At 29.8% G+C, this 16,476-nt stretch overlaps 1 protein-coding gene and 1 long non-coding RNA gene across 2 annotated transcripts; one reads left to right on the forward strand and one right to left on the reverse strand.

Moving 5' to 3' along the window:
• Nucleotides 1-878: 878 nt before the first annotated feature.
• On the reverse strand, nucleotides 879-2,286 carry LOC125583698. Its single transcript, XR_007320746.1, has 2 exons — nucleotides 1,256-2,286; nucleotides 879-1,153 (listed from the first exon to the last, which is right to left on the reverse strand). It is a non-coding gene; the product is annotated as an uncharacterized LOC125583698 (long non-coding RNA).
• Nucleotides 2,287-12,888: 10,602 nt separating this feature from the next.
• On the forward strand, nucleotides 12,889-13,532 carry LOC111204013. The gene has a single exon (XM_022698210.2). The coding sequence runs from the start codon at nucleotides 13,005-13,007 to the stop codon at nucleotides 13,278-13,280; it is 276 nt and encodes a 91-aa protein (XP_022553931.1). The 5' UTR covers nucleotides 12,889-13,004; the 3' UTR covers nucleotides 13,281-13,532.
• Nucleotides 13,533-16,476: the final 2,944 nt, after the last annotated feature.

Here is a 16,476-nt window from a genome sequence, read left to right on the forward strand (position 1 = left end):
AAAAACGATTCGTACCCAAACGAATACCGAAATACCCATGCCTAACTAATTATGTAAATAAGTAAAATTTTGTTTGTTAACCGGTTTTAATTCTGGTCACAAATGGAACAATTGCATTCAAACCTGTAGAATTATTATATTAACACGTAAACTAAATGATGTCGAATTATTATGGTAAAGACAATTAATAAAGTAGTCATGAAGAATGAAAAAGGAATGTAAAGATATAATAAAAACTTAAAATAGGTACATTATTTTTTACCCTTCTGTAATAAATGATGTCGAATTATTGGAAAAGATAATAAATTAAAAGGTTAAAATAGTTTAAAAAGGAATGATTAAGATGTAAAAAAACACTTAAAATTAGGTAAATAATGTTTTGTACTTCTGTTTTAATTTAATACATAGAAATCACTGAATTGTTAGAGATGAGCATAGTTATTCCTTACCTGTCTCGCCTCGTACTCTGTACATGGTCTTTATCTAACTTGTAAAATTTGAAAATTGACTTGAACAAAGTAGAATATCAAATAATCTATTTAAATTACTTTCAAATGCAAAAAAGTGTAGAGTATTAAAAATATATAACTACTTGACATTGTTGGGTTTTTACTCATTTTTACTAATAAACATATGTACATTTTCCTAAACTATACGTAATTTTTTATAGCCTACCATGTGAGCATTCTTCTTCGGCAAGTAACTTTTCCCTCAATTGTAATCACCTTATGCAAGTTATTTCGCGCTATGAGTTTGTATCTTAAGCTTTTCTTTCTACAATTGTACCTCGCAATCCCCCTTACAACATTGAATCAAAGATTCCTTCACATTCTTATGCTTTGACTCAGTGTTCTCAATAGATTACAATCAAAAGAAAATAGATAATGATTTTCTTTAGGTAAGAAGATCGAGAGCACAATACACAAACCATTTATTACATCCAAACCATTATTCTAGGAGATACATATATTTGATGAGATTACAATATCTCGTGGTTATACAGCACCATGTTTTATACAACAACATGCGCCAGATTCACAAGATGTCCTTATACCCCATTTATCGTTAATGTGTCCTACACAGTACTCTTCGCAAGTCTTCCCACACGGCTGCTTTGGGAAGCATTGTTTTAATTCTTTATTGATTCCAGCACCTATGTAACAACAGTTATAAATCGTTATATACATTCAAAATAAAGCAAAAAAAAATGTGTTCACAATAAAAGTAAAATCGAGTTATTAGAATAAGCTAATACCAAGAATGCGATCAGAGCAGTGCACAGAAGATACGATGAGGAAGATACTGACAACATATGCAAGTAGCATTTTCTTGGTGATAGCCATTTTTATGATATCTTCTTAACTTTTTAAATTTTTTATATTTTTTTTTTACTTCGGATTGTTATATATTTAACAAAAAAAATATACGTAAAAGGTATTTTTAAGTCAAAAAAATCATTTCGATTTATTTCTTCAGATTATAGTCAAAAGAAAATATTCTATTTCGTAATTATGTTTCAATATTGGTAGGGTAATATTTTAATCTTTCATGAAAAATATTTGGTAAACATAAAAGACATACTTAATTTCAAAATAAGTTTCTATAATATGAATAAAAACAAAGTATAGTTTTGTAGTCAAATACATCAAAGGAAGCAAATCTTTTTGATTTATCGAATCCGTGAGTTTAATGTTTGTTCAAATCTCCCCTTAGAGACATGAATCCTCTCTAAAGTTTTAAAATCTAACTAGAGCTTGATCCGCTTGTCTGTTGTGTTTTACTTTTTCTTTTTTAATAAATTGTTTAATGACATTTCTAAGCACATATGCTTTTGGATAGCTTTATATTCCTATACACCATAACCGAGGACCCGACTCGAACTATGCCCATAAACTTACAATATCCAAACAGGGCATAATTTTAAAATCCAAAATCATGAGACCTTAAAAAACCGATTCGTACCCAAACGAATACCGAAATACCCATGCCTAACTAATTATGTAAATAAGTAAATCTTTCTTTGTTAACCGGTTTGAATTCATGTCACAAATGGAACAATTGCATTCAAACCTGTAGAATTATTATTATGTTACCACGTAAACTAAATGATGTCAAATTATTATGGTAAAGACAATTAATAAAGTAATCATGAAGAATGAAAAAGGAATGTAAAGATATAATAAAAACTTAAAATAGGTACATTATATTTACACTTCTGTAATAATTGATGTCGAATTATTGGAAAAGATAATAAATTAAATGGTTAAAATAGTTTAAAAAGGAATGAATAAGATGTAAAAAACACTTAAAATTAGGTAAATAATGTTTTGTACTTCTGTTTTAATATAATACTTAGAAATCACTGAATTGTTAGAGATGAACATAGTTATTCCTTACCTTTCTCGTCTCGTACTCTGTACATGGTCTTTATCTAACTTGTAAAATTTGAAAATTGACTTGAACAAAGTAGAATATCAAATAATTTATTTAAATTACTTTCAAATGCAAAAAAGTGTAGAGTATTAAAAATAAATAACTACTTGACATTGTTGGGTTTTTACTCATTTTTACTAATAAACATATGTATATTTTCCTAAACTATACGTAATTTTTTATAGCCTATCATGTGAGCATTCTTCTTCGGCAAGTAACTTTTCCCTCAATTGTAATCACCTTATGCAAGTTATTTCGTGCTATGAGTTTGTATCTTAAGCTTTTCTTTCTACAATTGTACCTCGCAATCCGCCTTACAACATTGAATCAAAGATTCCTTCACATTCTTTTGCTTTGACTCAGTGTTCTCAATAGATTACAATCAAAAGAAAATAGATAATGATTTTCTTTAGCTAAGAAGATCGAGAGCACAATACACAAACCATTTATTACATCCAAACCATTATTCTAGGAGATACATATATTTGATGAGATTACAATATCTCGTGGTTATACAGCACCATCTTTTATACAACAACATGCGCCAGATTCACAAGATGTCCTTATACCCCATTTATCGTTAATGTGTCCTACACAGTACTCTTCGCAAGTCTTCCCACACGGCTGCTATGGGAAGCATTGTTTTAATTCTTTATTGATTCCAACACCTATGTAACAACAGTTATAAATCGTTATATACATTCAAAATAAAGCAAAAAAAAATGTGTTCACAATAAAAGTAAAATCGAGTTATAAGAATAAGCTAATACCAAGAATGCGATCAGAGCAGTGCACAGAAGATACGATGAGGAAGATACTGACAACATATGCAAGTAGCATTTTCTTGGTGATAGCCATTTTTATGATATCTTCTTAACTTTTTAAAATTTTTATATTTTTGTTTTACTTCGGATTGTTATATATATATATATATAACAAAAAAATATACGTAAAAGGTATTTTTAAGTCAAAAAAATCATTTCGATTTATTTCTTCAGATTATAGTCAAAAGAAAATATTCTATTTCGTAATTATGTTTCAATATTGGTAGGGTAATATGTTAATCTTTCATGAAAAATATTTGGTAAACATAAAAGACATACTTAATTTCAAAATAAGTTTCTATAATATGAATAAAAACAAAGTATAGTTTCGTAGTCAAATACATCAAAGGAAGCAAATCTTTTTGATTTATCGAATCCGTGATTTTAATGTTTGTTCAAATATCCCCTTAGAGACATGAATCCTCTCTAAAGTTTTGAAATCTAACTAGAGCTTGATCCGCTTGTCTGTTGTGTTTTACTTTTTCTTTTTTAATAAATTATTTAATGACATTTCTAAACACATATGCTTTTGGATAGCTTTATATTCCTATACATCATAACTGAGGACCCGACTCGAGCTATGCCCATAAACTTACAATATCCAAACATAGCATAATTTTAAAATCCGAAATCCTGATACCTGAAAAAAACGATTCGTACCCAAACGAATACCGAAATACCCATGCCTATCTAATTATGTAAATAAGTAAAACTTTTTTTGTTAACCGGTTTGAATTCTTGTCACAAATGGAACAATTGCATTCAAACCTGTAGAATTATTATGTTAACACGTAAACTAAATGATGTCGAATTATTATGGTAAAGACAATTAATAACGTAGTCATGAAGAATGAAAAAGGAATGTAAAGATATAATAAAAACTTAAAATAGGTACATTATATTTACACTTCTGTAATAAATGATGTCGAATTATTGGAAAAGATAATAAATTAAATGGTTAAAATAGTTTAAAAAGGAATGAATAAGATGTAAAAAACACTTAAAATTAGGTAAATAATGTTTTTTACTTCTGTTTTAATATAATACTTAGAAATCACTGAATTGTTAGAGATGAGCAAAGTTATTCCTTACCTGTCTCGCCTCGTACTCTGTACATGGTCTTTATCTAACTTGTAAAATTTGGAAATTGACTTGAACAAAGTCGAGTATCAAATAATCTATTTAAATTACTTTCAAATGCAAAAAAGTATCGAGTATTAAAAATAAATAACTACTTGACATTGTTGGGTTTTTACTCATTTTTACTAATAAACATATGTACATTTTCCAAAACTATACGTAATTTTTTATAGCCTATCATGTGAGCGTTCTTCTTCGGCAAGTAACTTTTCCCTCAATTGTAATCACCTTATGCAAGTTATTTCGCGCTATGAGTTTGTATCTTAAGCATTTTTTTTCTACAATTGTACCTCGCAATCCGCCTTTCAACATTGAATCAAATATTCCTTCACATTCTTATGCTTTGACTTAGTGTTCTCAATAGATTACAATCAAAAGAAAATAGATAATGATTTTCTTTAGCTAAGAAGACCGAGAGCACAATACACAAACCATTTATTACATCTAAACCATTATTCTAGGAGATACATATATTTGATGAGATTACAATATCTTGTGGTTATACAGCACCATCTTTTATACAACAACATGTGCCAGATTCACAAGATGTCCTTACACCCGATTTATCGTTAATGTGTCCTACACAGTACTCTTCGCAAGTCTTCCCACACGGCTGCTTTGGGAAGCATTGTTTTAACTCTTTATTTATTCCAGAACTTATGTAAAAACAATTATAAAATCGTTATATACATTCATAATAAAGCAAAAAAAATGTGTTCACAATAAAAGTAAAATCGAGTTATAATAATAAGCTAATACAAAGAATACAATCAGAGCAGTGCACAAAAGATACGATGAGGAAGATACTGACAACAAATGCAAGTAGCATTTTCTTGGTGATAGTCATTTTTATGATATCTTCTTAACCTTTTATATGTTTTATATTTTTGTTTTACTTCGGATTGTTATATATATATAACAAAACAAATATACGTAAGAGGTATTTTTAAGTCAAAAGAATCATTTCAATTTATTTCTTCAGATTATAGTCAAAAGAAAATATTTCATTTCCTAATTATTTTTCAATATTGGTAGGGTAATATTTTAATCTTTCATGAAAAAGTGGTTGGTAAACATAAAAGACACACTTAATTTAAAAATAATCTTCTATAATATGAATAAAAACAAAGTATTGTTTCGTAGTCAAATATATCAAAGTAAGCAAATCTTTTTGATTTATCGAATCCGTGATTTGATGTTTGTTCATATCTTCCCTTAGAGACATGAATCCTCTCTAAAGTTTTAAAATCTATATAGAGCTTGATCCGCTTGTCTGTTATGTTTTACTTTTTCTTTTTTTTTAATAAATTGTTTAATGACATTTCTAAACACATATGTTTTTGGATAGCTTTATATTCATATTCTTCATAACCGAGGACCCGACTCGAACTATGCCCATAAACTTACAATATCCAAACAGAGTATATTTTAAAATCCAAAATCCTTATACCTGAAAGAACCGATTCGTACCCAAACGAATACCGAAATACCCATGCCTAACTAAGTATGTAAATAAATAAAATTTTCTTTGTTAACCGGTTTGAATTCTTGTCACAAATGGAACAATTGCATTCAAACCTGTGAAATTATTATGTTAACATGTAAACTAAATGATGTCGAATTATTATGGTAAAGAAAATTAATAAAATAGTTATAAAGAATGGAAAAAGGAATGTAAAGATATAATAAAAAACTTAAAATAGGTACATTATATTTTACACTTCTGTAATAAATGATGTCGAATTAATTGGAAAAGACAATAAATTAAATGGTTAAATTAGTTTAAAAAGGAATTAATAAGATGTAAAAATCACTTAAACTAGGCAAATAATATTGTGTACTTCTTTTTTGATATAATGCATAGATATCACTGAATTGTTAGATACGACATGAATCCATGCATTCTCGTCTACTTTTCAATGCTATCTCCCGTAAGCCATGGCTAAACTGTTCTTTGTTTATCGTCACTCGAAGTCATCAGTCAAACTTTACAATAAAAACCTAGGGAAGTTCATTTTTATTAAAGAAACCGTAATAAACCTTTTGAGTCAAAGAACGGCCCAAAGAGACCTAAAACGCAGCTCGAAGCCCACTTACGATTTCTTAACCGAAAACCCATAAGTCTTATGACAGTTTATGCTTGGTTCATAAGGCAAGATAAATGTCAAGTTTGCGCGGATAAATGTAAAGTTTCCGAAGATAATCACGAAGATCGGAAAAAACAGAATATCTCCATTTTCGAGCTATGACGGCTTAAGGGCAGAAAGGGAAAGGTGCAAACCGACCTAAAAGTGAGTATATAAGGAGTCCTAGGCGAGAGGCAGAGAGATACGCAATACATAGAAAATTTAGCACTTCAAGCAATTTAGGCAATTTTCCGTTTTTGTTATTCGAGCTGCGACTCAATTAGGTTTAGCAGCTTTAGGGTTTTAGAACTACGAATCTCGCCGACAACTCTCGTAGCCCAGGCTCTTAACTTGTTGTAACGCTCAAACACGAATTCGCAATAAGATCAACTTTGCTCTCTTTTCGATTTCTTATATTTTATCGTCTTTATTTCGTATTCTGATTGTTTGGTGTGTGGTATTAGCAGATATCCGGGACCTCTGGAAAATTAGAGTTCTCCTACTTTCCTTATTTAAACGAAAATCGACAGTGTGAATTTCGGTTCACAATTTTTAAATAATTTACAAGTAAGAACTAATAAGATAAGATAAGTTAAGTAATTTGTAAATCTTATTTGTAAATCCTACTTTTTTTTACTAATAAGATAAGATAAGTAATATAGTTACTTGTAAACAAATACTGCTTGTTTTTAACAAATCAGTTACAAGTCTAAAATTTTACAATCCGTAAAAACAGAGTCAAATACCAAATATACTAAAAATACCAAATACTTTGCTTGTACCACCCCTGATAATTTTTAGAAATGTACTGAAATAATTTGAAATATAAGTTTTTTAATTTAATATTGTTGTACGGAACTAATATGTAGTTATGTTTTATACCATTGAAAATATCATTAAAATTATTGCAAGTTTTAGAATCTCACTATGATTAATTTATAGTAAACATGCAATTTAAAATATGAACTATAGTAAGTATCATATATTTTTTTCATATGGTTATTTCTAAATTACTTACCAATATATATTATAATAATTATTAAAGAAACATTTTTCTCTTATTTTTATTGAAACTAAAGTAAGAGCATCAAATATACCATAAAATTAAATTAAATTATTGAACATATTTTTTATTTAAAAATATAACTAAGGAAAAAAGTCTGACAATCATATTTTAAAATTTTATTAGTTTAGCTAAGTTCATTACCGACAAAACAAAAAGCTAAGTTCATTATCTAAATTTTATAATTATATATCATATAATATTACAATTAATAATTTAATATTCTAAAAAATGAAATTTAAAAAATAATCAGTATAAATATATATGTGTATATATATATATTATTCGATTATATGGAGTGACTAGATTTGATTGATGTTTTTGATTAACGTTTTTGAAAGGATTGTTTCATAAAAGCATGTAAACTTTTTAAAACTAATGTAATTGGATTAAAATAATAAATTAGTTTTTACTTATAAGAAATTAAAATGAACATCAACCACTGAAAATCATCAAAATAAAAGTAGTTCCTTTCGATTATGAAAGCAGAAAAAATAGACCTCAAAAATTAAATGGAGAAAATCAACTTTTTATTCTTTTCTTAAACAATTTTTTTAAATGTTTTTATTGATAAAATCCCTCGACTATTTTCAGTCAGAAAAAAATTCAAATTAATTTTTCAGTCATATTATGTTATAGAACTACGGAGGATGACAAACATTAAACGGTTTACAAAATACGGGATTAAAACAAAAAAAAAATTAATTCAAGAATTTCTTAAGATTCAAAAATAGTTGAGGAGGTTTATTACTAAAAACTTCTATATTTATATAAAACATATTTTATTATTTGTATTTCTATTTTAGTAAAATATAAAAGGGGAATTGGCACTGATAATCAAAAATCTATTGATTAAATAAATATATTAAATATATGACTTTTAACAATATAAAGTGTATTATTATAGCTCATATATATTATTTAATATGATAATATATAGGAAATTTTGCCAAAAAGGAACAAAAACAGCATGATTGTCCCTTTGGTATAAATTTTGTTTTTCCATTTTAGTCCATTTATCCTTTTCATTTCTAAAACTTAATGAAATAAATAGTTTAATAAATCAAAAATATAATAAAAAATAGAGACAATTGATAAAACACACATATACACAAATAAACTGATATTTTTCTTTTTGTTGAAAAAATTGATAAATTCAAATTTTAATTTATGTTCTACTGAAAGTAGATTTCATCTTTTACGGAAAATGAGTTAGTAGAAATTGAATTCCGGATTAAACAAATTCATCTACTTTTTTAGAACAAACAATCTACTTTTAATTAAACTTCTAAATATATGGAATGCGAATTCTACTAATTGTAAAGTTAGTTATTTTTTCTCAGAATAAAGTTTCTACTTTTATGAGGTATTCTAAGATTCTTAGAATACGAAATCTAGACAATACTCATACGTACGTCTACATGAGGTAGAATCTGCTTATGGGATTTTTGTCTTAGTTCTACGCAGTGTAAAAAGTGTCTTCTACGGATAAGAAAACCTGATTTTGGCGAAAATTATGGAAGTTTTAGTTAAGAAAATATTCTAAAAATATTTGTAATATTCTAACTTCCCTAAAACGTATATGCACTTTTCATTTTTATTAAATTTTTAATTAATTATTTTTAAAACGTTTTCTCCCATTTTATTAAACTTTTTATTAAAAAGATTAAACTTTTTAATAAAAAGATTAAACTTTTTACTTTAATGTTTTTAAAACGTATGAAAAACTTAAAAATAAAACTTTGTAAAATGTTTTTAATAAAAATAAAACTTTGTAAAACGTTTTTAATAAAAATAAAACTTTGTAAAACGTTTTTAATAAACTTTAATAAAAATAAACTTTTAAACTTTATAAAAAAGACTTTAGAAAATTGTTTAATAAAAAAAGTTTTACAAAGTTTATTTTTATAAAAGGTTTAAAAGTTTTATTAAACTTTTCAATAAAAAAAGCTATTTTTCAATTTTAACGTTTTTAAAAAGTGTTTTTCTTTTTATTAAACTTTTAAAAACTCAATTAAACTTTTAAATTGTGTTTAATTTGATTAATCAAAGGTTAGTTTAGGGATTATGAAAAAATTATACTAAAAAGACAATTTAAAGATGATATTATAGCAAAGGAACAACCATGATGGTTTTTTGTTTCGTTTTGGTAATATTTTCTAATATATATCTTTTCTACCAGTCGGACAGAGGTCAGAGGTTACACATATAATATGTAGAAGAAGATCAATTTAGTGTGATTCCGAGATCAACTGATTTATCAAGAGTATCTCCGTAGACTTTTGTGGCTTAGCCATTCTACCAGTGTTGTTTCGTGTTTAGATAGTTAATGTGTCGAGCTTCATATACTTCTCATTGGTTCTAAATGAAACCTCATCCCAAGGTGCACCGTTTATCTTTTTGTTGGATTGTTGTTAGTATCAAAAATTGGGTTTAATATACTTCTTGTGAGGTCTACACGAGCCTAATTAAAGAAATTTAGGATTATATCATTACCACCTTGAAGTGTAAGGTCTTGGAAGGATCTGAACCAAGTGATCATAAACTTGATCAGGGTAGCATCAAGTGGTATCAACGCAACACTTGCTCAATTATTTTATCTCTTCATCTTCTCATCTTTCCACAATTTATTAAGCGCATCTTATCTATCTATCTATCTATCTATCTTCTGTAATGGAAACAGAGCCAGCCTCAATCCGAGAAAAATAAAATCAGAATAGATAGGAAAAAAAAGGAAAAGAAAAGAAAATAGAAAATATCTAACAAGGAAGGCTTGGTCAATCCGTTGCCGGCCAAATCTGCAATATGACTATTTTCTTCCTTATTCTCTTGACTAGAGGCCGAGCCCGTTATTTGTGTATGTTGTTGTTGTTCAGTTTTACTTAGTGTTAGCGTTGTTGCGAGTCTTTGTAGCAATGTACGGCGTTGGAGAAATTTGACTATGATATATAAAACTATACCGGGGGTTCTAAGTTTGTGTTTGCAAGAGCCTGGAGATGATCGAACCTCTGTCCATCTTCCAACTTCAAACCTATCATCTACGATCGCTGCCGTCCGTAAAGATTTTTGGTAACAAGAGTTAAATATGTAGACCAATAGTTTTAGTTTTTATTAAATATGGAAGGAACAAATCATTCATGTTAGAGTGAAGATGACGGTACCTTTTCTTCTAGCAAAAGGAGGGTGATTCCCATAAATTCACCATTTTCATTGATGTTACGGGGATCCCAGTAGCTGAGGAGACGGCCAACAACAAACTTGAGAAGACCGACAAAGGCGGAGAGCGTTGAAGGTGGTGGGGAGGACGGCAATAGCATCAGAGACAGACATGCTCAACAATTGAAAAAAAAAGTGCTCGTAGATATGAGAGGTTGGATTTCTGGATCTAGCATGACCTATATATAGCGAAGCCGTTCGTATCAGTTATGAGACGCTAGCGTTTTTGATGGTGTGCGTAAAGAGGGGGAGATGAAGAAATAGAGGGAGACTAAGAGTTCCATGGATTTGATTGGAGAAGTTTAGACAGTAGCGTCTGTGTATTGGAGGGTAGGCGCAGGATTGGGAAAACCATAGGTCTCAGTCGAAGACGAAGAGCTGACGACTTGCAGGCTTTTTAGGGCCAGTTTTATGGTTTATTAAGATATGCTTAGGCTTTAATCAAATGTATAAGCTGATGTAATAGATGGGCTAGCGAGTTTAAAAAATAAGCCCACAAATCAATCAGCAAATAATAGAGAACGTGAATTGTAAATCATTTTATTTATTTGTGGGACATTATTAAACCGACCTTCATAAATATATATTAGTTTCGGTCATTAATGTACAAAGTATCCTTTAGTTTATTGATATAAATGTTGGTGTTTATACGTCAATAACCCGGGTTCGAGCCATGAGCTTGACATTTTTTCACTTTTCACTTTTTTTTAAGATGGGGCTCACAAAATGCTGACGTTGCGCGTTGAGTAGCATTGAAACTGGCTCATTATAATGTTGATTTTCCATCTGATTCTTTGGTGAAATGTTCTAAGATTTATTCATAATTCTCTTGGAACTTAGAGAAATTCACTGAAGAGAATCATTTGCGTGAGAGATCTAGAGAGAAAACACCTTGTGAGCGTTTTTTTACTTCTAACTTGTTTATTTAGTAATCGCAAGAACAAGATGTTCGGTTAAAAGGAGAAGTAGACAGAAGAAGATCCCACAGAATTACAGATTTAATTCTTCTACAAAAGCCTTGTTCGGAAAAAAAAAGTAAAAGTTTTTGAGAAAAGAAAACACATTGGCTTTTTACAAGTTTGATTATGTGCAGGAAAAGACACAACCAACCAGACTACTGAATATGCCTGTTATGAGAAGCATAGAACAGTCTAAGCCGTCAAGAGATGAAGAAAGTCATGACTATAGCCGTGATGAGAAAAGTAGTTCTCAGCGATGTAGAAAAATTGATGATCGGTTCAGTAGACAACACTACTATGCAGACTTGGAGAAAGAGTGGCGACAAGAATTTAATTTTGTAGAGAAGAACCATCAAAAGAGCACAGCCACGTGTCTATCCTTAGTAGCTGATTTAATGAACCATGAGCCAAGTAGTTCAAAGGATACATCGGCTAGTCAAGAGCCTAAAACAAAACTGCTTTTACCCCTCAGCCAAGAAACTAGAGGTAAAATCAAAACTTCTACCTTAAAAAGTATGTTAATGAATCTCTTATGTGTCAAGACAGAAAGCAAGATACAAATGACGTGGCCATGGTTCTTAAGAACAACAATGTGGAAAAAGATAATCTTCACTCTTTAATTACCATCTTCCGATTAAACGCCCCTAGTCAAAGGAGATTTGTTGGTGACCGGACGAGTTTTGAATGTTCAATCCAAAAAGTACGTAATGAATAAAGTGAGAACTTGTTCCGCATTAGATATTTGGTTCATAACAGGTGGCCTAGTTGGCTAAGAGGCATCACGACCATATAAGCTTCAATGGTTGACTCAATGGAAAATTTCTTTTATTTATTTGTCAACTAGGTGTCGCCTTTCAAAACCTAAAAATACATCCCAGTCAGTTTAGTTTTGTTTCTTGTCAATTATCCTTTAAGAAATGGGAAGAGATACCCAAGTAAACCAGACCCCACCATCTCTCTCAATGGGACATGGGGTAAGTTTCTAAAGCGAAGCCTCAAGTTTCTGTCTCCACTATCTTCTTTTTTTTTCTTTTCTAAACTTTTTTTTTTGAGAAAAATTAAAACAGAATAATACTCATGATAAACACAAGCACTACGACTACTAGGCGATAACAAATTAAAAAGGAATTTTCCCAATTGGCCACTTGCACTTTTTACCCAATAAATACCCTCTTCTCCTTCTTCAAGAAACTCATTGCTCTCTCCAAATACCAAAACTGATACTACAGAACAAAGCAAGGAGATGCTGAAGATGTTATCTGTGTTACGACGAAACCTCCAAAGTCTTCGAAAAAGCCCGCGTGTTGCTGACGAAAGTGCGTTGCCTTCAACGACCGTTAACGGAGACAGGAGAGCAAACGGCGTGATGATGAAGTTTCCGTTAAAGATCATGTCATGCTTTGCGGTTCCACGTGGTAGCAGGGCTGATGGTGTGTGGGTGTCGGGAGATTACGGAAAGGTCTCGGAGGTTAACCATCTCATGGTTTGTGATGGCATGAGATACGCTCTCTTAATGTAATTATCCACTTTTTGTCTCTATACTCTAGCTAGTAATACATCGATCGATCGTTCTTCAGTACCCATTTGGTTTGCTTCTTCTTTTGTTGATGGATGGTTTTAGTTACTATTTAGGGAATCTAGGGAGAGATATACAGTGGGTTTTCACCTTTTTTTCTTTTCTTGCGTCCATGAGGCGTTTGTTAATCCAGAAGATTTCATAGGAATATTTAACTTTTCTCTTTAGCAAAAAAAATATTTTAAATTTTCTTTACTCGCCTGCTTTGACATTTAACCCCAATCAGGGACTGAAGGCTGAAACCTTTTTATGTCTAGTGTTATTGGTAAGATAACTATCCACGGTCATGTTTTATTATACAACTTGGACAATTTTGAACTTGATAAAAAAAACTATTAAAATGTGACAGATCGATGTGTTAGATGAATTATGTGCACATATTATTTATTGGTCAAAGGTCATCCAACGACAAAATGGTAATATGATTTATTTGTCATATAAATTTTTTTAGGTAAACATGTTAAGATTTAGGGTAATTCTCTCAAATACCATTTTAAAGGTTTTAACACAAAATAACACTCAAGAAAAAAATGACCTTTGATTTTGAAATACAAAATAACACTCAAAATGTAAAAAAAAAAAAACCAAAATAACCCTTTTTATTTTGAAATTTTTAATTTTTATTTTTTTAAATTTGAAACCATATCACAAAACCGCACCTTTTAACTCTAAAACGTAAATCTAGATTAGTTAATCATACGGTAATAAAATTTGTTTTGGTCATTTTCTTTGAAGTCTATTTTCGTCATTTTTTTTTAAGTCTATTTTTGTGAAAATAAACTAAAAAGAACTATTTTATGGAATTTTTCTAAGAGATTTATTACAATTTAATTTAAAGAAAAGATATAGTAAACTAAAGCGGAAGAAAATGAAAAGCATCTAAAAATCACAATGAAAATTAAACGCAACAAATGGCTATGAAAATTGAAAAGTTAAAGACGACTTAACACAAACGAGTGGAAAAATCAATCTTTAAAAACGTCGACCGCTACATGAGTTGCCAAGGAGAGTTTCTCTTAGATGCTTTGAGTTACAGATTTGTTAATTACCCAAAATCTCATCCGCTCCTACAGCTTCATTCAAGTTCTAACGCTACTAATCTGCCAAATAACTCCCTTTGAAACCAAGATGATAATGCCAACAGAAAGAATAACTTGGCTTGGTCGAACCCTGAGATCCTGGATAATTTATCATACAAAATATTAGATAACAAAGAAAAGTGTTACAGTCATGTACTTTTAGTTATGGCTTACTAAAAAAATCTGGTCAACATGCATTATACGGCTTTAGTTTCGAGTAATGGCAAATCAATGGTATTAGTTCAAACCATTATCCCAATACAGTATTATATACTTTAGCAAAATAGAGCTTATACGTTAAATCACTTTGCATTAACCTCAACATTACTATGACGTTAAATCACTTTGACTACTAGAGCTTAATATGATATAAATATAATCGAGTTGGTATAGTCTGATCCACCAAAGTTTGTCGTCTAGTCATTTGTGTTACTAACGCTGTTGTATTATAATAGAGTATGTGTAAACTGTAGATGATAACAAAAATTGGTGTAACATGATGGGTCAAAAATGAAGTTTACCTAACGCGGGATAGTAACAGGATGTGGAAATACTCATGTCCATGTTTAGTGCGACACAGCATGAACCGACCCTTTTTTTAATAAATCATTGCCAAATTTAATTTTAAACAAAATATATTGCTGTTACGTTATGTCGACTACAATTAGGATAGTGATGTTCTCAGTGCGGTTCGCTCTATGAATCATCCCATCATTGTAATTGACGATTGTTAATTGTTTTCTTTTACATGATTGGAGAATTTACAAATTTCTAGAATCTAGATTGTACTGGAACCCCCTTTGCTACATATTAAAGATTAATTAAACTATTGCTACTTACATTTTATATTCATTTAGATTCTGATTAGACATAATAAGATGAGTAACCTCCTCTTCTATTTCGGATGGCAAATAATGGCGGACATAATCATGATGAAGTAAATCACACCGTCATGAATCTAATACGTTTATTGGTTTACACTTTTGCAATTTAAGACTTTCGCTCAATGAAATGTTTCCTTTTGTTCAGCAACCAATGAATGTGTAAGTTTGTTGATCCACTAGTTTTTTGAAGTGTATGTACTTCCACAAATTTCTATAGATTACCTTGTTTGAGTTGGAATCCTTATGTAACAAGTGGAAAGATTAGAAAGTAGTTTATTAAAGCATTGCATGCCACCATTATCATAATCCAATAGTTCAATTATTTTGGACTTAATTTGGCAAATGACAATTAATTGTGGCGGTGTTAAGTATTTTTATAAACTTTATTATATACAAAAGAAGAAGAAATAAGTAACAACATTGATTTAACAAATATATCCAATTTTATCCCGTTCATTGGTTTGATGATTTCCAAGTTTTTTTTCGGTTTGACTTGAGTTTAGTTTTTACTGGTTCAACAATCGTTGAGTTTTGTTATCTATTCAATATAGATATGTTCCTGGTGGGTAATGGTTTAACCTTGTTCGATATTTGATCCAGCCCGAGTTTAGAAGCACTGAGGGAAACTGAATTTACAAACGATAAATCTAAAACAAGATTCACCCTACGGAATTAAAAAGGAAAATTTCCAAAATACGAAACTGTACAACTGCTTGATCAACCAATGGAAAAAAATTGGGAGAGAGTTAGAGAGAGTTGTGAACTATAAACAACGTCTTGCAGAGAGAGTGATTATCTATATACTCAAAAATAGTAATCCGCGCTTAAGATGTCTAGTAACGTTGAAATTATATATTATGATTATGTATAACATAATGTATATTTTAAGCGATAGTTAGATAGAACTAAAAGTATGATTGTTATTAGAGACGAAGCCGAAAGGCTTTTTATAATGGGTTCACTAATATTAAAATTTAATATATGGTGTTTGCAAGTTTGAGAAAGAAGTTTTAGAAAACTATAAGCAAAACAATTGCTGTGTGAAAAAAAAAAGTATAGCTCCTTTAAATTCAGAAAATATAGTTGCATGATAAAATAAATTGAAGGTTATTTGACCCTCTAAATTGTAAAGGTTGTTCCTGATACGACCAACATGTGAGACTTACTGGTGGTTTG

Source organism: Brassica napus, chromosome C3 (assembly GCF_020379485.1).
Source record: "Brassica napus cultivar Da-Ae chromosome C3, Da-Ae, whole genome shotgun sequence".
Taxonomy (NCBI): domain Eukaryota; kingdom Viridiplantae; phylum Streptophyta; class Magnoliopsida; order Brassicales; family Brassicaceae; genus Brassica; species Brassica napus.